Source organism: Microtus ochrogaster, linkage group LG3 (assembly GCF_000317375.1).
Source record: "Microtus ochrogaster isolate Prairie Vole_2 linkage group LG3, MicOch1.0, whole genome shotgun sequence".
In the NCBI taxonomy this organism is placed as follows: Eukaryota; Metazoa; Chordata; class Mammalia; order Rodentia; family Cricetidae; genus Microtus; species Microtus ochrogaster.
The window spans coordinates 21,049,190-21,074,906 of NC_022029.1; the positions used below are offsets into that span (position 1 = coordinate 21,049,190).

At 39.0% G+C, this 25,717-nt stretch overlaps 1 protein-coding gene across 1 annotated transcript in view; it reads right to left on the reverse strand.

Annotated features, from left to right (window-relative positions):
• The window catches only part of Prdm5 (PR/SET domain 5), a 157,530-nt gene that overhangs the window by 82,007 nt on the left and 49,806 nt on the right, over window positions 1–25,717 (reverse strand). The window contains exons 4-7 of the mRNA XM_005360627.3: window positions 9,258–9,432; window positions 7,293–7,467; window positions 5,618–5,739; window positions 2,136–2,215 (exon numbers count right to left, since the gene is read on the reverse strand). Coding sequence (XP_005360684.1) covers window positions 2,136–2,215; window positions 5,618–5,739; window positions 7,293–7,467; window positions 9,258–9,432 — 552 coding nt within the window. The remainder of the gene's footprint in view (window positions 1–2,135; window positions 2,216–5,617; window positions 5,740–7,292; window positions 7,468–9,257; window positions 9,433–25,717) is intronic.

Here is a 25,717-nt window from a genome sequence, read left to right on the forward strand (position 1 = left end):
TCAATTTTTAACTCGTAGTTTTTGGAACATTTTTCATGGTTAAACTTATGAAAGAGATAAATTTCAGCATTTACTACACATAAGAGCTTGTTTGAATTAACTATATTATTTATAGTGGAAAAATTAAATGGGTATTTTCAAAACTTCTAACAAAATTTAACAAATGACAGACAATACTATTTAATTATACCTAATATTAAGAAAACCTTTTTTTGTTAAATTTCCAGTTTTCCATGCTGATTTTTAGGATGATAATTTCCTACTTGAATTCCCAAATAAATAACTTGAAATAAAAGTCATAATGTACTTTATTACAATACAAGATAGCATACTGTAACATGAAATACTATGCTGTAATTTAATATTGTCATAAAGCACCATCTACTGTATGGGAAAAGACTGCAACTATACTCCACTAGACATTAGAGCTGGCCAACTAAAATGGCTGACATTTTTGGACTTACTAAAATCCCCCTTCTACTCTACAATAGAGACAGGGAAGTCTACTCGAACTAATGATTTATTAACATTCTTCAAATGTTCATAACTTAAAGGCACAGCTGTGCTTTCTGTGTTCTACCAACAGGTATACCTTTTTCTATCAAGTTATTCTTTTATGGAGTAAGTCTCTACATTATTAACAAATGGAAAATAACACATTATTTAGAAAGGGGCTCCATGACTACGTTTGCTAAAGCACTCTGTTAAAATACCTTAAACATCATCATCTAAGATTAAATAGACCCAGGAAATAAATCATTCACTTTGAAACGGGTGTTTAGAAAAATATACTCTAACATATTTAATATTTTTTGCCTCAGACTAAGTCTCTATTCACCAGTCCTAAGATGAATAAGAGAGAAAAAGGGACCTAGAGGACCTTGAGAGACTCAGTGCGTAAAGCATCCTCTATGCAAGCATCAAGTACTAAGTTCAAATTCCGAGAACCCACACAAAAGCATGTCTGCCACCCCAGGTTTCCTGTCATGTCACAAAAGGCAGAGAAAGGAGGTCCCCCAGGAGCTTAGGAGCCAGACAATCTGGTATATGCAGCAGAGAAAAAGTCTGTCTCCGACAAGGCAGAGAGTGCAGACCAATGACAGACCATCTGCCCTAGTCTCCATATGTTTGCATGGCATGTGCTTGTCTGCACTCAAAAGTATACACACATACACTTGGGGTGGAGCTAGAAGAAAAGTATCTAGACTCGCATTCTGGAAAGTCAGCACACAGACTAAAATCTGAATGCTACTGGATAGAATAGCCTGGCCCCTGCACAAAAACGACACCCAAATTCAAGAGGCATATTACATCTTCAAACAGCCCCATAAAATCACCAGCTGGATACTGCAAAAATACAAGAATGAACAGCAAATTCTAGTCAATTCAATATCCCTTTTCAGAAATGAGAAATCCAGCCTGATGTAACATGTATAATTACTGACAGAAAAAATAAACTTGGTCTTTGTTTGTAATCCATTATTTCTCCTGAAGATGATAAAAAAAAAATCCCTCTAAATCCAGGAGTCAACTTCACTCATGACAACATGACAGTAACTATCTCATATGTCATAATGTAAATCCAGGGACATTTCAGGGACTAGTAGTTGAAAATTACTATGTAATAAATCTATATACAAATACACAAAAGGTATTTTACAAATCACAAGAAAAGTGAAATTTTTACACTTATCAGCAATATCTCCTTTTCTCTGGATATCAAGTAACTGAAAATTTTCCAGGTTCTTAGATATACTAAATATTTAACATGTTAAATCAGGAGATATTGTGCATTCTATTTGTGACATAAATAGCTTATAAATTAATTTTGTACCAAACTAAATTATAATATGTATTGATTTTAATAAAAAAGGCAAACTCTTAGCACAAAAAAAGTATGTTTTAAATCACTGATACGTGTTTCTTGAGTGAACAATAACTGAAAAACCTTGAAGACGCAGTGAGTGCTCTGTGGGAACCAGCTAGACATGACTCCTGGCACTGAAGAATCTGTCAGCTAACTCTGAATGACACAGCTATTCTCAGTTCACTCCTCTGCCCACTGTCCCTGGCTCAGTTCTGTCTTAGTATAACATCAACCAAGTGCACATGGCAGCCCACAGGCTCTTACCCACCTTCCTGTGCTCTTGCAGGCTTGACACTGAAGTGCACCTTCTATTGCACACTGAGCATATGAGCTTTCTCTTAGGATCACCTAAGACAGGGACAAAACACCATCACAGGTTAGCTGAGGTTGACCCAGTAGTTACAGGACCTCACCATCATGATTTAGAATTCTCTGCTGATATACTCAAGTCTTTCTTTCTAAACTTGGAAGTCCCCAGATCATCAGCTTCTACATATACCAAATAAAGCATTCACTATTCCATCTGTTAAGATAGTCTTTAGAAAACAAAAGTCCACAGAAGTCAGAACAAAATAAAAATAAATCAAATGTGCTTTAAAAAGGAAAAGTGAACGTATTAATTCCAACACTGATTTTCCATCTCCTTTACCTTTCGTCAAATGGATTCCCTTCACTGCTATCCACAGACTATTCTTTCAGCAACATATTCCTATAGAATCTGTGCTCATGCCTTACTAAAGAAGTATTAATAGGTCGTATAATGCAGAATCAACCACAATAATGTATTATATTGGCAATCAACACTGTTAGAAAATCAAACCATGACTAAATTTTATATTCTTTTACAATGATTAAAAAGGTCATTTCATATTTCAAACTTCATAGTGACTAAAGAAGATAATTTCAAAATGCATTGTCAAAACTGTATTAATTAGTTGCACCATCACAAATAACTTCAAAATGATATTTTACAATTTTAAATGATTGACTTAAAAACTTCCAAAGTAAATATCTAACATACTGCAGTACCCTGTGTCCAGCACATCACCTAAACAAAGTGAAAGAAACCATATCCATTCTCGCTCCAACCTCAGTGACATGCACACGAGTCACCGAAACTAAAGTCGCTGTGTCGTTTGGTTATATTGTAGGACTATGTTTATGAAATGAAAGTAAATGTTTACTAAAAGACAGGTAGGAATTTTCATCCTGCTTTTCAAGATACCAGGATACTCATGGTAGCAGCAGGTAACTTTATCTGTTCAAAGAACTCTATACACTACACAGCCAAGGAAATTTGTTTGGAGATTACAACAGAGATTTAAAATACAAACTTTGCCCACAGCAAGATGAATATTAGCCTGCATGTACTTGTTTATCATTCTTTCCCAACTCCCATTGCTTACATGGTCCACCTTCCTGGCATAGCTCACTAAGCCCTAGGACACCTCTTGTTGAGACCAGGCCCTGGTCTTCCCATAAGGCTGGTAAAAGGAGGGGAAAAGAGAAGAGAGGTTGACATCTCAACCACTTCATTTCGCTTTATCCTCCCACTCCTGCCTCTGCTTCAGTGCCAGTCTCCCATCCCTAGTCTCTCTTCTCTCTCTTTCTCACATCGTCTTTATCTTACAACTGGAATATTGGATTCATACAAAGAAATACAGGAACAGTTTGTGAGAATACAGAAAAATGTCATTTCTCATAAATACCCCTTTGTGTTAACAACCATAGAGTCAATAGACTTTTAGCCTCCTATATTCAGGTATACATGGTTTGTAACTTTCAGGAGGGCTGGGGATACGGTGAAAAAATTCAGTGGTGTTTATGGGGAGGGGCGCTCCTGGGTTAAATAATCAGCACCAGAAAAACAAAACAAACAACAGCAACAAGTCACAGTGACAATCACAAAAGCAACTGACGGTCAAAGGAAGCCATATAATCACGCTTACCTCCAAACCTACCCACCATATGCTACTATTTCTACAAAAAGAAAGTTTGAACCATGTTTCAGTATTCAGTTTCTCTTCCTTTACCTTCTACAGTGCATACACAGAGGTATGCTTCACCACCAGTAATTATAGAAGTAACAAGGTTTCCTAGTTCCTAGTTCTCTATGGAATCCTCAGCCATACCTGAGTGTTGCTATCCTTGCTATAATAGGAAGTACTCTCCCATTATCCCTACTTTACAGAAAAGGGGAGAAGCATAAGAGAGCCTGAGGATGAGAAAATGAAATCATGTGCCCAACCAAATGAGAGGTGTGCATGGAGACCTTAGCTGAAATACAGCAGCTTTCATATCGTATCATGACCTGCAACACGGCATAATGATGATGAAACAAAATCTTCATGCATAAATTGTTTCCTGAAAATTACCACAAATGCCCCAAAGCTGCAATAGTAAGCAACCCAAGGCCAATTACAAGAAGACTCAAAAATTACACTATAAGCACAGCAGGAAGACCATATGCCTAGTTATGACGATGGAAAAGTTTTCAGAGTTGTAGCATCCATCTGGCTTTTTACTTAGTTCAGCAAAGTTGACTTTATACTGACATAAAAGTTTGGTGAAAATACATTGCAGACAAAGATGGAGAAAATTAAGAACAGCATTTTAGCCAAAACAGCATTACGAAAAAAATGAAGGCAAATCTATCAAAAAGTTATGCCTGCTTCTGCCATCATATGAAAAGCACCCGTATATTTAAATTCAATGGGGGAAGTCATTTTCCATATACCAGCCATATGTTCTTCAAAAAGCAAGCCACAAAACAACGCTGAGAAGTCTTGATGATTGGCATGCCCTGAAGGTTAGATTACAAAGTTTCACCTTCTGCTACCAGAACACTGTTCATGGCTCACACTACGCAGGCCCAGTCAGTGACAACGTGAGGCCATCAGACACACTCATGCTAACTCTTGTCACCTTATTATTAAAGTCAGTTATTTTCAGGCAACAGAAGTCCTGATCCAGGGTATTAGTCACTCTTTTCACCTAATTTTAAGGATAAACAAGATGGGGAAAAGAGTTTCCTCCCGATTCAAAGGTGCAATTCTGCTCACTTCCCAGAAGTGATGGATAAAAGCTAATATGTAAGAAACATACATGCACAGAATGACATGATGATGTTCTTGGGTCTCAAACTCCTTTACCAAACAGACAGCAAAGAAGGGAAAAGGGCCCACAGTCAAACAGCTATCACAACCCAAATTATATTCACCATGGTTGAGAAAATACCAAGGACAAAACCCTGGGTGACAAGCAAATGTTATCTTTGTCTTACTCTTTGGCTAGCAATTACAAGGACTTAAGCAAGTGTTTGCTGAAAATTCAAGTATTTTCACCTCCGTTCTAAAATATAGCTAGGAATTTTCTCTAGCATAGAAGAAATGCAAGCACTAAAGGTATTGAATGTTCCTTTAAAAGTATTAAGGAAGAAGTACATCGCTTCAAAGTTTCAAAGTGTAAGTACAAATGATCAATTTCACAATGTAGAAAAATGAAATTTAAAGGCTAAACTAAGGAAGAGATCAAACAATACACCTGAGTGACAAGAGTAGCTAAGCGGGAGCTTGATTTACAGTGATGATTAATCAGACAACTTGGAAAACAGGGCTCAATGTTCAGTGAAACACGCAAACAAGTCAGATGTGCACAATGGGAAGCCTCCTCACAAAGGAGAATTAAGAAGAGATCCCTCAGCCTAGGGAGAGGGATTCCAGTTAGTACGGACTGCCCGATGCTCCTCACCAGTGTGGACATTTTCCTGGTGCCTTTTCAGGGCCTCCTTGCTTTTCAGCCTCTTCCCACAGCTGTCGGCTTTGCACACAAACCTGGCATCCCCTCGGCAAGCCTTCTGGTGCTGCTCAAAACTATAAGACAAGTAGCAAGGGGAGCAGAAGTGATAACGATATACCTACAGACTTTAAACATCACAGCAGGCTTCTGTAACCCATGCCTCCTAGGACATGCTTCCTGCAGGAGTCTCGGGATCATTTTATACATTAATTATGTAGGTAAGAAAGAAGTACTTAAATTTTTCAGTTTTCTTCATATATGCTGACTAACTCCAAGTATGAAATTATGCATTCAAAGATGATCTGCACATTCATAAAAGCCACTTTATAACTGGACATTAATTCCCAGTGATGAACTGAAAGAATTGCAAATGGAACACTGAACACTCTGGAGAACCGTTCAGGCTGTTTCTGACTGTGCAGTGGCAAACACTGAGAAGGGAGGGAAAGGAAGCCAAAGCACCGAGTTCTGCTCCCATCCTCTCCGGCCACCTTTCCCTGAGTCTTCTACATATCTAATGGCACCTTACTTAGCTCTAAGATATAGTTCAAAATATACTGCAATGCCTTAAAATATACATAAAAGTTGAATAGAATATAGGCTAAAGTTAACTTATTAAAAAGGATAGAACTCTTGCATGGCATTTTTAGAAGAAGTTAATAAAATCTCTAAATATTTAATCCATCCTAAAGATTTCTTTTTTCTATAGATTTGTTACATATAAATAAAATTATTTTCCAACTTCATGAGCAAAAGTTGATATACATATATATATATGTATATATATATAATACATAGAAATGTCACATCTATATATAGATGATAGATAGACAGATAGATAAATAGATAGATGGAAATAAAATGGCATAAGTTGGAATTTAACAAAATGAAAAGTGAACATTAAGTCTGAAAGATGTTTTAGTCATGTAAGGTGACAGTCTGCTAAGTGTAGAAGTTTATAGCCTCTGTACATTCTCTTGGTTTTGATAACTCTGATCTTAAAGTAGAGGGTAATGTTGTAAACATAAGTGACTAAGGTAAAAGGTAACCTCATGTAATTTACCCAACTGTCACACTATGCCCTATTCATCTTCAAACTATTCTTCCAAGTGGCTATGAAATAGATGATGTTTCCAATCCATTCATTGTCCCTACACTGAAGTAGTCATTACTTAAACATTTTTAAAACAAATAAGAGAGCAAGTAAGTGACACTTGATAAATAACCTCAATTCTCTGGCTAACTTGTTGCATATGTAAATTTCAGAATAGTAAACCAATAAGTGTAATATTTAATGGCAAGTATCAACCAGAGAAGAGCTAGCATAAATGATATTTAACCATAAATCTCGGATCAGAGTAATTAAAACAGTAAAACTCAGAAAAGATGAACTCATGCCAAAGTAGGCTGCCCTCCTCTTTCCCAAACACACATGAGTACATGCTTACACACATGCATGCTCACAAACACATATGGGTATGTGCTCACACACATGCATGCTAACAAACATGCATGGGTACCTGCTCACACACTTGACATGCAGAGACACACATATTCAGAGCAGTGTCAAGCAAAGCGAACAGTCTGAGTGGCTGTTCGCAAACTGAAACACCCTGAGCAAACGCACTGTCTCTGCAAGGCCTGTCTCACGGGGAACTTCTTTCCGCAGCTCTGGCATTTGAACTCTTTCTCCCCTGTGGGCTTCTGGTGGAAGGTCTGCCTGTGCTCAGTAAGGATCTCCTCACTGGAGAAGCTCGATTCACACTGTGGACAGGCATAGTCCTCTTCATAGTCCAGGTGACCTGCGCAACATCACAACACTGGAGTTCACACGCCAGAAATGAGCTTTGGCTCTCATTTCAACATCAAACTAGTTCTATCAACTAAAGTCAATTTTTATTTTCTCTAACAAATGTAAGTAAGCATTGCCCATGTTGAACAGAAAAAAAAAATGCTATCAGAAAAAAAAATTTTTTTTTTTTTTTTTTGGTTTTTCGAGACAGGGTTTCTCTGTGGTTTTGGAGCCTGTCCTGGAACTAGCTCTTGTAGACCAGGCTGGTCTTGAACTCACAGAGATCCGCCTGCTGGTGGCGCACGCCTTTAATCCCAGAAAAAAAATTTTTTTAAAAATCATTTTTACTGTGTTTTACAGAAGCAAAACAAAATCAAATTCAATCTCTACTTTCCCTTCCAATGTTAATATTTCAAATCAAAATGATAATAAATGCTGATCGCAATGAAAAACTTTTCCTGGAAAATAGATCCTCTCCAGTTCACTCTGCACATGACAAGGAGAAGCATCCAACAGACATAAACTATCTTGAACTGCCAATGGGGAATCTCACACATACTGGAAGTAAAGCAATTCATGGAAACAGTGTGAACTAGGGCTGGTGCTGTGGGTGAGGCACCCCCACTCCACGTGACCGGAAGAGCTCCGCCCAAGGTATTCAGGATGCCATTTATGTTGTATATTTTGAGGTGATCGTCCAATAAAATAATTTAAATGTATTAAAAATGAAAAAATTAAAATAATCAATAATGCCACCGTGAAGACACAGTTGTGGCATGCCAAAGAGACATGTGTTCAGTCTGTGAAGAGCAACGTCTGTGATCATACCTTCTGTGCACTTCCTATGATGCTCTTTCTCCCACCTCTAATTACAAGTCATTTGCATACTTAAGGTGCCACATTCATGCAATCAAGCTCTACAATGGCAAATATGTGGGTGAATTCTTGGTCTCTTTTGCTGGGCTTTTGTTTTTTTGTTTTGTTTTTTTTCTGTTTTGTTTATGTTTTTGTATGTTTCACTTTTGCAAACAAGACTGAAATCAGATACCAAATGTGTTGGTACTGAACCTTGAATGTTCCAGATCAGAACTCTCAACAAGAACTTTTGGACTGTTTAAAAGCATGCACTAGAGACCAAATGGACAAAGACACAGAGTGCTTCAACAGCACGATTGCCATTTCCCTCAAATTTTCTCCAGGGATAAAGGATTATGCCCAGCAATACCTGACGCTTTCACAGTAGTCGACAACCCACAGGCATCTGTCCCCTAGACTGCCGGTTTCACCTATGGTCACTTGAAATCACTGCTCCCCAATCAAGGACAAATTAAAAATCCTGCACACTCCTGTGACCAGAATACAAAGAGGTTGCCAGAAGGTCCAGATTCCAAGAAGATCTCACAAGACAGAACCCAGGGACCATTTCTCCAGGATACAGGGAGCCCAGCCTGAACATCTGACCTCCTCAGGCATGCATGAGATTAAACGCTCAGAGTCTGAGCCACCTCCTTACTGGCCCAGGGTTTTAAACTGATGATTGGCAGGGCCGGTGCAGGAGTAGACAGCCCTTCACTTTGCTACCACAGTGACAAGAACCAGAGTTGCCTCGCCTACCTTGGTCATCCTCTGGGACAATCGTTACTTAACCCCAAACATTGTTTTTCTGCTATTCAGAAGAGAAAAACAGTTTTGACAAAAACTATTTAATAACACCAATCCAAGCATAATTCAAGTAATTCAAACTATCTTCCTCTTCAATGTTTCTTCATTCAGACCACCAAATGAAGATGCATTTAATACCTTTGCTTCCAGATGCTGACTGTCCCTTGGAGTGGTCAACTTTGCCTTCTTTGGTCAAGGTCAGAATTTGTTGCTCCTCCTCCTCTGCCTCCACATCACTGTCCAGGTAACCAATCAGAAGCTCAGTATCAGTTTCTATATCATCAACTGCTAAGTAGAAAATATTTTCTCCTTCCTGAAAGACAATTTAAAAATGTTAAAGCACTATTAGCTTCTAATGGCAATCTAGAAGTTGTTTGAAGATGTATTAACTGAGTATGGGGTATTGATGATGCCCAGTATCAGCACCTTGGAACTGGAAACTGGATAATCGGGTTCAAGGTTAGGATCAGAAACAAAGTAAGTCCAAGGTCAGCTTAGGCTCCAAGTGACCTTGTCTGGAAACACAAACAAGCAAACAAATAAATACTATAATGAAATAGTTGAGGACCATGGGCCCATGAAAAGTTACTACTACTTCTTCATCTCTAGTTGATCTGGATGTTAAAAAATATTTAAGTCACATGGCAATCAAAATACAAATTACTAAGATGAGTGACTGCATATCAATTGTATTTACAAATATAAAGCACACATTAGTGATTTCATTCTGATTAAGATTATATATAAAATCAGAAGAGAAAAAATTAAATTCTGACACAAAATAGAGGGGATATAAAATTGTTTTCAGAAAGAATTTCTAAAGAGCAGAAAGGAAATTCCAAAGACACTAGACATTTATGGTACCAACTGAGTGATCCTGTCTACCTCACTTCTTTGGCCTCCCTAATCCTATGGAAATGAATGAAAGCAGCGGAGAAGAACAGAGGCAACCAGCAGCATACCTTTTGTTTTTTTTTTTTTTTAAGGAAATTCTAGCAGGCAGAAATCACTAACAGCTGAAATGATAACTCCTCTAGAGGACCTCCCAACCAGTAGCAGACACACAGAGAGGAACACAGCGGAACCTAAGAAATTCCCAGACAATTTTTTCCTTGTAATGAAATTGATATAGAATGCCTCCGTTGGCCTTAGGCTAATCTCCCTGGAAGCCAGTCCTGGGCTTCAAGGCCTGCTCTCCCAGGAGCAAGCACCCAGAGTAGATTTTCTCACATAGCTGAGAAACCTCCCCCAGACAGCTTCTAACTTGTCTAGTGAAGATAAACAGAAGAAACACAAAATTAATTTATTAAGAAGCCTCCCCCAGACAGTTCCTATTTTGTCTGGTGAAGATTGTTGTGATATGAGCGGCCGGCTATGTTCCAGGCACCCGGCTGCCCACATAGCTAGCTTTATACCCGAAATAATTACATGGAAACTGTATTCTTTTAAACAATGCTTGGCCCATTAGTTTTAACCTCTTATTGGCTAGCTCTTACATATTGATCTAACCCATTTCTAATATTCTGTGGAGCACCACGAGCTGGCTTACCGGGGAAAGATGTTAACCTGTGTCTGTCTGGAGTGGGAGAATCATGGCGACTCCCTGACTCGGCTTCTTTCTCCCAGCATCCCGTTCTGTTTACTCCGCCTATCTAAATTCTACCCTATCAGAGGGCCAATCAGTTTCTTTATTAATTAACCAATGAAAGCAACAAATAGATACAAGACCCACCTTCATCAGAAGATAAACAGAAGAAACACAAAATGAATTTATTGAAACCTCCTCATGGGCAAAATGAGGAAAGAGCAAGGAAAATAAGTTTGACTGAGGAATAAGATTCAATAGAGTACAAAGTATAGAATGAAGCCTTCATTAGTTTGACAACATGTTATGTTCTTACGTTAAAGTGCCCAGAGAGAAAGAAGTATGTGTGGGTATATGTGTGTGTGTGAGGTGGGGGGGGGGAGGTTTGCAATGGCTGTTTAGACCAACAGTGCTGGACCTTCCTATTGCTTTCATCCTTTAATTCAGCTCCTCATGTTGTGGTGCCCCTGACCATAAAATTATTTTCTTTGCTATTTTTTAACTATAATTTTGTTACAGTTATAAGTTGTAATATAAATAAATATATGTGTTTTCCAATGACTATAAGGGACCCCTATAAAAGGCTTGTTAGACCCCCACAGTTTGAGAACTGCTGGTTTAGATGCAAAGGTACAACATACACAAGCAGAAAACTCAGAAACTATTAAAAAAAAAACCCTACATGTATTTTTAGGACTAGGAAGGAGCCCCCAACTACCTCCCCCATTTCCCTGCCCCGCTGTAACTAAAGCAACTTAAGGATGGAAGGGTTTGTTCTGACAGTTTGAGAGTTTGATCCATCATAGTCAGGGAAGTCATTGCTCTGGTCACATTGCAGTGCCAGCCAGAAAGCAGACAGAGATACAATACTGTGCTCAGCTCCGTGTCCTGTTTTTATTAAGTCTGGGGACCCAGACTATTAGATTGGTGCCTGCCCACATTCAAGGTGGATCCTCCCATGGGACTCAGGTAAATCTTTCTCATGGTATCATCACAGACATGTGCAAAGGGGGTGTTTCCATGGTGCTGAATATCCTGTCATGTTGACAATGAAGATAAAAAGCACAGAATTTGAGAAAGGTCTCATGATACAGTTCTCCTGGCCCTGTTTCCCAAGTGCTAAGATTTTAAGAGTACACCATTGAGTCCCAATTTTTGTTTTTAAGTATATTTGTAATTTAAAAATCCAGATATATTTTTAAAGAGTTCCCTGGAGAAAAACAGAAATGCTTATCATTATTCACCAAAATAAGAGAGAGAAAACTCAAAGATTCAATTTGTGTTAGTCACATTTGATAAGACCATATTTCAGATCGTCCATACCTCCAGAGCATAGGTATTTCTAATTAAGAAAACTGAAGCAATCTTTATAAACTACTCTTCTTGATGTGACATGAATAAAGAAACAAAAAGACACAGTCACAATTGATAGAAGAGATTAAATCAGAACCAGACCTTCCCAGTCTCAGTTTCTCCAAACACATGAAGACTTGTATTATGCAGACTCAGACAGGACATAAATCTTTGTGCTTATCTGATCTATATGCATGAAAACTAATTGAAACTGCTTTCTGGTACATCAGTCATTTTGTGATAGTTGTTATAACAATAAATAATCTTTAATTTTAAAACATGATAACATTATATTAAGCTATGACTTTAAGGGATGCACGTTTATTGAGAGGCTCTGTAATGAAACTGAGGTTTAATATTCACTAGATTTTTAATAAAAAGCTGTGGCAGCCTTTCACAACCTGATGTGCTCTGCTATATTATAATCTAAAAAAAATGCAGTTAAAGGCATAATACACAGCTGCTTAAGGAATGGAAAAACCCTTCTCCATATAATTCACACCATTACCAAGGCCTCAAGTCTCCTCCTATGTGTTTACGACCATGTTGTTAAGACCACACTCCTAATTTCCTTGGGATCTTGAATGTCCACCACATAAAGGGTTGGTCTCTAACATGTGATGCTATCAGGAGGGTGGAGCCTTTACAAGGCACAGTCCAGTCACAGGAAGTTGATTGGGGTATTGCCACTGGACTTTGGACCCTCCCACTCGCTTCTTCTGCTTCCACCACATGTTCCTCACTACATACTGCCTGACTACAGGTCACAAATGCCAAGCAACCAGAAAATTAACTTCTGGAGCAAAACGAACCTAATAGCTACACTGTACTAATTTTTAATGTCATCCCAATTCCTGAAATTTTTATCATGGTATTATTCCCTTTCAGAGCTCTGTCAGAACCTGCCATATCACTATTTCTGGAGCCTTGTGGAGCTGTTTTCCTAACCTGGAGGCTCACTCCGTGCCTTATCATATCTTGCACTGCAGTGGGAAGGACGGGAGGGGCACAGATCTAGGGGATAGACTACTCAGCAGCTAACAACTGCCTGGAACACCAAATCCAGAGGACACAATAGCTTTGCCCCCACAGGCACTTGCACACACATATGCACATGCTCACACTCAGCCAGGCATACTCACATGAAGAATAAAAATCTATTTTAGAAAATGAGTATGGCTGTAATGCCCTGAGACTCAACATCAACTCGCTGTTATTAGCAGGCCTGTCCTGTCATTCTGACCCTCACCTTTCTCTTTATTACACCTATTATTTCTGCTCAGGGCTTACTCTCATCTATATAGTCCCTCCATGCAGGAATCTTGCCTGCTATTTATGTTCTGGGAGTTCACTTTCTTGGAACTCTAGCTGAGTGCTAAGACACTGTTTATGGCTTGCCTAAAGTTTCAGGTGATAGGGGCAGAAATTTATAAAGTTCTTCAAGACCATACTCTGCTCAAAAATATTCCTAGACCATTAGCTTTTGCAATATAGCAAGCAATTTTAATTGTTATCTCCTCCATTATTGTTCATAGCTTTGAATTTTTTGTGTTAGTGTCTCTTCTCATTTTGCTTGATTTTACTTGTACCTGATGTTTGGAAAATTGCTTCTCCTATAAGCTATCTATAATATCAAAATGTTGCAATATCCTAAATGCCCAACCAGTTAAAAAAAAAAAAGTTAAATTTCTAACAACTGGTTTTTAAAGATTTATCAACTTTTATTGGTATGGAAAGACAGAAATGAAGATAGATATTATATAACTATAGATATCTAACCCAGCATGTCTGTGCTGGCTAATTTTATCTGAGAGGAGAGAATCTTAGTTGAGAAACTGCCTCCATAAGATCAGACTGCAGGCAAACTATAGAATATTTTCTTAACTAGCAGTTAATATGGGAAGGCTCAGATCATGGTGGGTGGGGCCACTCTAGAGCAGATGGTCTTGGGTTCTATAAGAGAGCAGGCTGAGAAAGCCACAAGGAGCAAGTCAGTAAGCACCAATCCTGCATGGCTACTGCATGAACAGTGATATGGAAACATACAGCAAATAAATCCTTTCTTCCTCAAGTTGTTTTTGGTCATGGTGTTTATGACAGCAATATTTGACCCTAGCTAAGGTAACGTCTAAAATAGTAAGAGACTTATGTATAAATGAGGGCTTGTTTCTAAGGGCAGACAATCCAAGGGTTTTGTAATTTTCTTCTGTTACTTTCATAGTAGAACAGAAGAAAACAGGACTTTATTTTGTTCTACTATAAAAGCATTTTTTGGCTGAAGATAAACTGTTTCTCAAAAGATGTAGAGAGTTGAGAGGCTTCTTCATAATTACTCTAAGGCAGGGTTTTCTTCATTGTTTTTCAGAAGCATTGTTTTTATGGGGGACTGCATAAAAGAGGAGCCCTTCATTTGTATGGGCTGCTGGGGACCAGAAAAAGAAGTAGGTTCAGATTATGAGAGTTTATCGGGATATTTGGGAACATAACTGGTTCTGAATGTTAAGAGTTCCTGTGCTTCTCATCTTTGTCAACATGACACAAACCAGAACCATCTGGAAAGGAACTTCTATTGAGAAAGTGCTCCCATCAGATTGGTCTGCAGGCAAGACTGTGGGGTATGTTTCTTGATTAATGATTGATATGGAGGGCCCTGCCCACACTGGGCAGTCTCACACCTTTGGCAGGTTGTGCTGGGTTGTAAAAGAAAGAAGGCTGAACAAGCTATCAGTAGTAAGCTAATATGCAGCATCTCCATGACCTCTGCCTCAGTTCCTCCCTTCAGGTTTTGCCTTAAGCTCCTGCCCCACATTCCATGATGTAACCTGTAAACCAAAAAATGCCCTTCCTTCCTAGAAGTTGTGTTTGCTCTGTGTTTATCATCATAAGATGATGCAAACTAGGATAGTTCACTTCTTCTTTGGGCCAGGAGATTGCTAGGTGAAGGGTAGACCCAACTAGTATCCATGATAGGAAAACCTAGTTGAGAATGTGACCCTGAAGAGTATCCTGAGTATATAGTTAGGTCTACCTACCATCCTGTCTTGCCTAGAACTCTCCCACCATTAACACTGAAAACTATATGCTGTGAGAATTTTTCAGTTGAAGGCAAACCTTGTGACTGATCATGTCAGGACTAGGTTAGCAAGAAGTCAGAAGAAACCAAGCCATAGCAGCACGTTAGTATGCTAACGGGTGAGCAGAAATGATCAAATACTAGGTGGTTCAGAGGTCTGGTTGGGGGAGAATGGAACCTACAGAATGGGAGAAGTTCTTCACTAACCCTGCATCAGACAAAGGTCTGATCTCCAAAATATATAAAGAACTCAAAAAACTAGACATTAAAACTCTAATTCACCCAATTCAAAAATGGGGTACTGAACTGAACAGAGAATTCTCAAAAGAAGAAGTTCAAGTGGCCAAAGACACTTAAGGTTGTGCTCACCTCCTTAGCAATCAGGGAAATGCAAATCAAAACAACTTTGAGATACCATGGTACACCTGTAAGAATAGCTAAAATCAAAAACACCAATGACAGCCTATGCTGGAGAGGATGTGAAGTAAAGGGTACACTCATCCATTGTTGGTGGGAATGCAAACTTGTGCAACCACTTTGGAAATCAGTGTTGTGGTTTCTCAGGAAACTGGGAGTCAACCTACCTCAGGACCCAGCAATTCCACTCTTGGGAATATACCCCAGAGATGCCCAATCATATACAAAAGCATTTGTTCAACTATGTTCATAGCAGCACTATTTGTAATAGCCAGAACCTAGAAACAACCTAGGTGCCCCTCAGTAGAAGAATGGATAAAGAAGGTGTGGCACATATACACTTTAGAGTTCTACTCAGCGGTAAAAAAAAAACCAATGACATCTTGAATTTGGAATGGATGGAAATAGAAAACACCATCCTGAGTGAGGTAACCCAGACCCAAAAAGATGAATATGGTATGTAGTCACTCATAAATGGATTATAGCCATAAATAACGGACATTGAGCCTATAATTCATGATCCTAGAGAAGTTAAATAAGAAAGTAAACCCAAAGAAAAACAAATATTAATCCTCCTGGATATTGGAAGTGGACAAGATTGCTGGACAGCAGTTGGGAGCATGGGAGTGGGGGTGGGGTGCGAATAAGGGGAGACAGGGAGAGAGAAGGGAGCACTGGACTGAGCTCCCAAGGTCCAAATGAGGAGCAGAAGGAGGGAGAACATGAGCAAGGAAGTCAGGACCACGAGGGGTGCGTTCACCCACGGAGACGGTGGGACTGATCTAATGGGAGATCACCAAGGCCAGTTGGACTGGAACTGATGGAGCATGTGATCAAACCGGACTCTCTGAATGTGGCTGATGGTGGAGGCTGACTGAGAAGCCAAGGACAATGGCACTGAGTTTTGATTCTATTGCATGTACTGGCTTTGTGGGAGCATAGTCTGTTTGGATGCTCACCTTCCTAGACCTGGATTGAGGGGGGAGGACCTTGGACTTCCCACAGGGCAGGGAACCCTGACTGCTCTTAGGACTGGAGAGGGAGGGGAAGGGAAATGGGAGGAGGTGGAAATTTTTAATAAAAAAAAAATACTTACATAGGAGTCTAGGGGTAGCTCTTTTAGCTTTTACTCCTCTGCTCCTACACTGTCAATTTAGCCTATCTAATCTACTAAATTCAAATAAATACTTTTAACTTGGGATTTTCCATATAAACTTGCTTCCCTTCAGGTAAGAACTTTCTGACAATTTATTTCTATAAATTTTACACTTAACCCACATGATTCAAAAAATTTCTAATGTGCTATATGTATTTCCTGAAAAGATGATTTCCACTGAGCAGTCATCAAGTATTAGCAATTCTCATAGAATTTGTTCAATATTTTATAAAAAGTAAGCAGTAAAATGCTTAGGATGACAGAGGGAAGTTGTATTTTCCTTTATTTGAAGAATGGCTTCCTACAACAACCCACTGATGAGTCCTTTAGTGAGGACTATATAGAATCGCGGAGGCTGTGAGAAGCAGTCAAACTCTCAATAAATCTTGACAGACTGTATATGGAAAATGAGCATGAAAGTGTTGAGGATGAGTCAAAAGGACAAAGTTTATTCCAAAGTCTGTAGATACTGTCCTCAGTAAGGATTCTTAAGGTTTTGCAATCAACAAAAAATATTTCACCATGTTTGGAACATATATATATGTAAACAACAAAAAACCCCAGCTAGTTTTGTTGTTGTTTTGAGTCAACATGTTCTCTACACATACAAATTTGCATTTGAATTTTCACACATAAACCCAAGAAGAAGGTCAATTCATCATTTTAAAGCCAATTATTATTGTTTAATAAATGTGCTGAATCATTTAGTATCTCCAGCCAGAGTGGAGGGGTAACTCTTATGGAAGATTACTTATCTACAGGGCCTACATTTTTCTGTAGATTACATGACCTTGACCTCATGATCAAGATGTTTATCTTCCAGCAATTAGTCTTAAGGTACTCTATAGAGTAGGCTCTCATGTGTGCTTCATGGGAATAATGCTTACATACGAGTCCAGAGGCAGCTCTTCTGCCTTTACCTTCTTGCTTCTAGACTGTCAATTGAGCAAGGCTCCTTATTACGCAGGGCCTCTATTTCAGCTTCAAACCACTGATGTTGGTCTTACCTCTTCCTTTGTTAGGCTCAAGGTGTTGGTCACAAGTGACAGAATGGCAAGTCAATGGAGCAGAAGGAAAAGTGCTCATAAAACTTTGGCTCTCAGACCTTGTCCAACTTAGGGAAGATTGATATAAACTAAGAACACAATCAAATCAGGATGAAATGAGAAGCTAGAATATGCAGCCTTTTAAAATTGAGAGTCCTCTTCTCCAAAATTACTGAGTAACTTAAGCCATCATTTGATGCATTCTTTCATTATGACTACTATACTAAGGCAGTGATTATAACCAAATTAACTCAAAATACCTCCTGTTGAGTTCTTTCTGCATCTATCAACTAATGGACAGACTTATTCCTAGAAGTTTAGGAGAGAAATCTAATTTTGAGGGTTGCAAATAGGGTTCAGCGGATAAACAGTTGATGCTTTTTCAGAGGGCCCGAATTCAACTGCCAGCACCCATATCAGGCAGCTCATAACTGCCTGGAACTCCAGCCCCAGGGAATCTAATAGTCTCTCTTCTGGCCTCCTCAGGTATCAACATATATATAGCATGCATATGCACACAGACATGCACACACAAAAATAAATAAATAAGTAAATAAATACATTTTTAAAAAGATTCATTCTTTGAAATCTTCTACCTCCTTTCAACAGCAAAAATACTCAGCCTTCCCTGACAATTTTCCTATCATCCCTACTCAAGCACCAGGTCTCAACTGGGGTGGACTTAATGAACTCATGCATCTAAGGTTCATTTGCGCTATTTGGAAATAGCAAAAGTAACTCTACCTTCTCTCACAGGAAAATATTAATCCCCACTGTGTACAAATAAACATAACTCCAGACGAGGGGTAGGTGCTTTGGTACTTCAGCTGCATCTATTTGTGATATAACTCGGTTCTTGTTTACTTACTGGCAGGCTGCTGTCCATGTGTCGATGGTATAAGGGAAACCATGATGGTACACTTGGCAAAGGCACAATTATTCAATTGCAAAGGCAGTAAGCCGTGAAAATCCACACCATCCAGCTGAAGTGATCAAGCCATAATCCAAGAAAATCAGCTTACGAATGCATGCTTTACCCTAGAGTGGGGAGGTGGTTGAAGTGCTACTCAATAGTTATGTGCATGAAAAGACAAAAGATGAAAGTAAAGAAAACTAATACGATAACAAGAATTTGATACCTGTTATCATCTCACTTAGTCCCTCCTTACTAACCCTCTGAATAAGTCTCAAGCCGCATATAAACACCATGTCTAAAGATGAGAAACATTAGGAAAAAATTCTACAGTAAAATTAATAACATATATCTACAACATTAATCTAACAACAAAATATGTTAAAGATGAGATGTAACTATTATCAACAAAGTATTTTAACCTAACTACTGCAAGCTGCCATGTGACTCTGACGGCTCTTGAACTCTCTGCCCTCTAAGCATGTCTGAGCACATGACACCCACTGACACATGGGATTCCAGTGGTAACAGCATGAGACACATGCAGAAGAAAGCTTCCAAAGTCCTTACTCAGCCTCCGTAATGTTCTTTCTGACAGGAAAACACACAGCTGCAGTGAAATCCTTCCCTGTGGATACCATGTGGGTAAAGCGTTCAACATGGCAGCTATACTCATGCAAACAGGAATAGGACTTTATAACTATAAGCTACTAGAGCTTTTTCCAGACATGATAGTAATACTGTAATCCTAGTGCTCATAGGGTAGTAGGAAACATCAGAAATTCAAGAACAGCCTCAGCTACAAAGCAACACCTTATCTATAACAAATAAAAACAAAACAAGCAGCTGCCATGGTGTGCACCTCTTATACTAGCACTTGGTGTGTATAGAGAGTTGATGCATCAAAGAAGCAGCTTGAGTTAGAGGCCAGCCTGGGCGACCGGCAAGACCTTGTCCCAAAAATAAACAACAAACAAAGCAAGAATTGACGGGAGGCGAGAAAAGGGCAAGTTGTGTTCATGGTGATGAAAAAGGCAGAACAATCAGCTTCACGTTCAGGTAACACTACATAGGCACAAGTGCAGAGCATCTGTATCCTTTAGAATCATGGCTGGTGAGCCACTGCACCGCAGGGAACAGTTCACACTATGCAGGAGAACGGATGCAGTCTTACAAACCAAGCCTGTGAACAAAGTGGCACCAGTTGTAGATCATAAGCAAATACAGACATCCTTCCCTGATACTCACTGAGACTGTTGTGAATTAAAAGCAAAAGAAACAAACCACGGCTCTGCTTGAAGAAAAATAAAATAAATAAATAAATAAAACTATACTTCACAGTTAATGAAAAATTTTTCAATGCAAATTAAGTTATTAAATTTTAATAATTTGTCTAAGACCAAGAAACTTTAGAACAAAAGAGTGCCACAGGAATTGGAAACTTGAGGAGCGGTTTTGTAGATCCACAAGCGAGGACGACTGCTCTGCCCTGCACACTCACTTCTACCGGCCCCACAGGGTGGCTCCTGGATGTGACTGGAGCTGTCCTCAGAGCTGGCTAAATGACACTGGGATGTTCATCTCAGGCGGAAGGTGGTTCTCTGCTTGTTACATTATATTAGGATACAGTAGAAAATCTGTGAGAAACTATACTGAGGATGAAAAAGGTTTTGGTTGTGAGTCAAAAATTTGATGAAGAAAATGTTTGAAATGTAAATTGCATGGATTCCCAATAATGTTAGCTTTGCATAACTGATCAAATAATAGTTTATATCACATTAAGAAAGAAGTGTTTCAGCTACATAACCACACCAGAGCCCTGAACCGCAGGTCCCAGGCTGCTCAATCCTCTCTCTTACTACATCTGAATTTATTTATCTGAATCCTTGATTTGTGCTAAACTCCATCAGAGAAAGGATTGTACTTTAATTATATATTATCATTCCCAATATATTTACTATTCCACATCTTATTAGAGTTATCTAAACAAATGTGTCTCCTTCCTCCCACCTCCTCTTTTCCTAAATTAGTTACCTTTCTTATTGCTGTGATCAAATTTCTGATCACAAGGACTTCAAAAGGGTCTATTCTAGCTTCTAATTCCAGGTGGCACCACCAGTACCTCAAAGTAGGAAAGTCTGGAGGCAAGACAGTGAGGCATTGGTTTACTGCTTCTGCCATCAAGAGAGAAATAGAATATAGGGAGTAGAAATGGATTCAAGAACTACACCAAGGCCTCAGCCAAGGCCGGATTCCAGCTTGGATCCTGTGTTGAAACAGTTTGCCTAAATGGTATATTTCACATAGCATACAGTTGTGCTTGAGACTATATAGTCCAAGGTCAAGCACTCTACCATATACATCCTTGTTTTAAACTAATAAGACAGCAAAAAGCAATAACATTGCTTAGGAAAACACAAGGAGCTACAAAAATGGGTTTTGGCTCAATTTTCCATTCTTAACAAATTCTAAGTAATTCAGTGGTCACCAAGAGTTCCGAATGACTTAGCTTTAAGATGGATTAGTAAAGAGTGGTTGAGAGGATGGGGTATGTAAGAAAAAAAGAACAGAGTGTCTGAAGACAGAAATGGGTAATGGCACTGGGGGTTACTGCAGAATTTAGTCAAAGGATGTAGAGAAACATCCAGTGGTTTCATGGCACAGTGCACTGGGACCTGAGGAAAATCTACTAACTACATAAGGTGGAAGAAGCCAGGGGAGCATGGGAGAACAACACATTAGAGGTAAAGAAGTGGATGCAGCAGGAGGAAGGGGAGGCAAACATTCCTGGAGACAAGGGCATCAATAGGTTTCACTTACACCCGGAGGCAGAAAATCGTGCTGCAAAAAGCAGATGGGACCATTCTCTAAGCCTGGAGAAAGGAGAGAGCAGGTGTGTTTGTAATATAGTGTGATGTGTGACATCACAAGTCAAGATAAAGGAGTATTATTTGTATCCCCTTTCTTAATAATCACAAAATAGGAGCATGCTTTTTATTATTATTTTTATTGTTTTTACTGAGCTATATATTTTTCTCTGCTCCCCTTCCATCCTCTCCCCTCCCGGACATGCATTTTTAAAGCTTAGTTTAAAGTGTAGTGTAGTTTCAAACATTAAAACAGACAACTTATAGTCTCCACAGTGATGTCATCTTAACCGACGTGCTCCCTAATGAGTGCCATCAGTCTCACGCAGCTTCTCAGCTATGGGAGACTGTAGAGCTGCACATGTCAGAGCACTCATGGAGCAGCTCAGAGACACAGCACGTGCCTTGCAGGTGCCCCGGGGCCTTTTGAAAATAAAACACTAAAAGCCTATGTAAAACATGGCTCTAAAATGTACAAGAATTCCACTAAGTCTTCCAGATCAAACTTGACTATATGTTTACTCCATAGCTCTATCGGAAGAATTGAAATAATAAAAGTGATGTCACAGTACACAGAACAAAGTCTTCTTCCCACACTCCCACACCCTGGCAACCTGAGCTCGAGTAGTACCAGCATTTGGAAAAAGCTATTAGGATTAAAGCACATGCTACATGCAAAATGGAAAGCACCGTGCCTATCACATACACACTAACTAGTTCCTAGCATCAGTGCCATCTTTATCATTAATCCTAATGTGACGGGGTATGTACCACAAGAATATGACTTGGTGGAAATCGAATGCTTTAAGATTACCTCATTTAATAAGTTCAAATATTATAAACTGGGGTAATCTAGCTACTAAGTTCAATTCTTCCAGCATCCCGAGGAATTGCCATACCTGACAGGATCTCACCTAGGTAGTTTAAAATGCCCTCACCTGTTTCAGCTTACCAGGGATGACCTTGAATTCTAGCCCTCCTTCCTCCATTTCCTAAATCCTAGGATTATAAGCCTGTTCCACTACATCTAATTTAAACAGTGCTGAGGGAAGAAGCCAGGGCCTTAAGGGTTTCAGGCACTCACTTTGCCAAATGAGCAACAACTCCAGCCCCATCGTGCCCAAGATTTCAATCCAACACTAGATTTAAAGGAATTGGCTATGAAAACTGTCTCCTGGCTTTAAATAAAGAACATTACTATTTCTGAGATTTTAAAAAATAGCAAAAGTATAATAAAGTGTGGAATTTCTGGAACTGGCAGATAATGCACATAGAGATATCGGCAAACTAAGGGGCCGACAGGGTTCTAACAATGTTCTGCCATTTGAACATCATATAGTGTGGCTTTAGGTTTGTTCGCCAACCTAGTACAGGATTTTTGTTCATTTGTTTTCAACAATAACATAGAAAGATGTATTTGATCTTGGGATGCACTGAAGCAAAAAACTGATAAATGTGTTAAGGTTTTATAATAATTTGATGTATCATAATTTATGGAAAATCACTTCTATGTGCTTCTCTGCTTTGGTTACACTTACCAATGGACTTTCTGAGAGTAAAATCATCATGAGGCTACTATATGAGTTTTAATAATGAGCTAAGCCAGGCGGTGGTGGCGCACGCCTGTAATCCCAGCACTCGGGAGGCAGAGGCAGGCGGATCTCTGTGAGTTCGAGGCCAGCCTGGTCTACCAAGGGAGTTCCAGGACAGGCTCCAAAGCTACAGAGAAACCCTGTCCCGAAAAACCAAAAAAATAAAAAATAATAATAATAATGAGCTAAACCCTATATTAAGGAGCAAAGTGTTTCAAAGAATGATTCTATGTCAACATTATAAGCACGGCATTAGTAGTTTTATGAGATGAAACACAATATAAGCAAAGATATCACTATAAATGAATATAGTATACAATTTTAAAATATAAAGGAAAAGGTAAGATCTATGAAATTGTATTTTATTCCAAAATATGGAAATGGGGACTGAATGGGAGTTGGGGAAGTCCTCACAGCCCAGTTGGGGAAGAACTGGAATGAACGCCAGTAAAAATGACTGTCCCCTTTCTGTTCTTGCCTCTGAATGGAAAGATGATACCACAGAAAATGTGTAAAGACCCACCTCAAGGACCGCAACTGACATCAGGGAAGGAAGCCAGAATACATTACATTGTTCGTGCCAGGATATTAAATATGACCATCTCAAGCCAGCTGGAGAAGCCATAGGCATGTCAGTCAGACAAATGTCCAATTAATTAAACATAAGACAGTATGCAGGGCTATAGCACAAATCAATCAAACGACAGACATAGCCACTGTCAAGCTGTCTATGAACATCAACTACAAAGCTCCTGGTGAAAAGGAAGTTCATGCTCAAATCTTATACACATGCTCTTTGCCTGGACTCCGCACCTTCCCAATGTCACAAACCTCTACAGCCAACCCCACAACTACATAGGACCCTCTTTGTCCATTGCTCTGTTGCTAAGCTGTCTTTTTAAATCATGTCAGAGTTCAACTGATGACAAAGATAATCAAGAGGACCAGTATATATACCGAATATAAACTGAGTATATATCAAAATCTATACTCTTAAGAAATGACTCCCATAACATACTGGTGACACACCATAGTAGCATGCTCTTACCGCTGGGAGAGACACAGATAATGAACTGGCCTTTGGTGGACATAGAGTTAACAATTGCTATGATTTCTAGGATTGGAGGTACAAAAACCAAAACTTACTTCCATTTAAAAATAAAGTGCTTTCACCAATAATGCTTTGTTCATCACTTTGAATGGCTATTTGCAGTCTATAAAACACTGCGCTTAGCACTATTCCTATTGACATATCTGTCTTAGCCATATATACTCCTTAAAAAGGAGCTTCAAACAAAAAAAAAAGGAGCTTCAAGTTGCCTAAGGACAAATTTTGTTCCACTTGCGACTAAGGATGTGATGGGCAATACTCTGCACAGAAAGCCTTTAGTGAGTGTGCTGGCAGATGGGGGCACAACTTTTGCGTCATCACTAACTTCTGTTAATACTGTTTTTTTTTCCTGTGAGGATGAAAAATGTAAAGTCTACAAATGACTTATAAAGGATAAGTTTTCCAATTTTTCTTTTGCAATCTTTGAGTTAAAGTTTATGCCAAATACCGTAATATCTTGGTTTATAGTGACATTTTCTCAGGAAGAATCTTGATTTTTGTGACAAATCTCTATAGGGTACAAATGTAAAATATTATTTTTCAGACAAGTGGTTTACATGTGGTTAATTACCAAATCCCAGCATCCTCCCCCGATGAGCATCCCTACCCTGACCTAATCTGCAGACTCTTCATCATTTAGAATATCTTCATATCCAGCCTTCTACATGATATCAATGAGGACCCAAAGAATCCCTTCATGTAACAAGATCCCCATAAACACCAAGTCACTTTTTCATTCATGCCAACCACATACATACAGCAAAGGCCCTAGGGAAGACAAGTCTGGAGATGGGGTACAGAGGAGCATGAAGTACAGTACCTTGGAAAATACAAAGAATTCAGTTTCTTTTCCAAATAGCGTAATTCACTATTTTAGCTGAGTAATTTTAACTAAATGGTTCTCTATTTAAAAATCAGAACAAAGGTTTTTATAAGCCTATACAACACTGACTTACCATACTTTATCAAATACTATACGCAAGTATTCATTTAGAGGCACAAAAGTAACTCTGAGAAGCGTCACTGCTCTTCAGATGTTTAAGAGGGCTTCTGCATCACTTATAGACACATCTTTCATATTCAGGACCTTCTAGTCTAAGTTGGAAACGTTTCCAAAGTCTAAATACACAATTCAACTGATTATTCTGCAAAGGGTCCACGTGGGAAGAAATATTTGCTCCCTGGATCCTTCTTCGGCAATTTAGATATTTAATCATCATTTCCAAAGCAAATTTCCAAAAATCAAATAAATCGCAAACCTACAAATATAATTGAGCTTCCATGAAGGAGTTCCAATCATTTGCCAAAACAGACCTGAAATTCTTAATCCCTTGCCCAAAAAAATTGGACCAAGTATTGACGTTTTCCACCAAGCAAGCCACATAGTCACAAATGTTTCTCATTTACTCCACCCCTAGGGCATACAGCTCAAATAAAAAATTTCCTGAATACCCGAAATTTCAGATGCAATTTGGAATGCAAGTG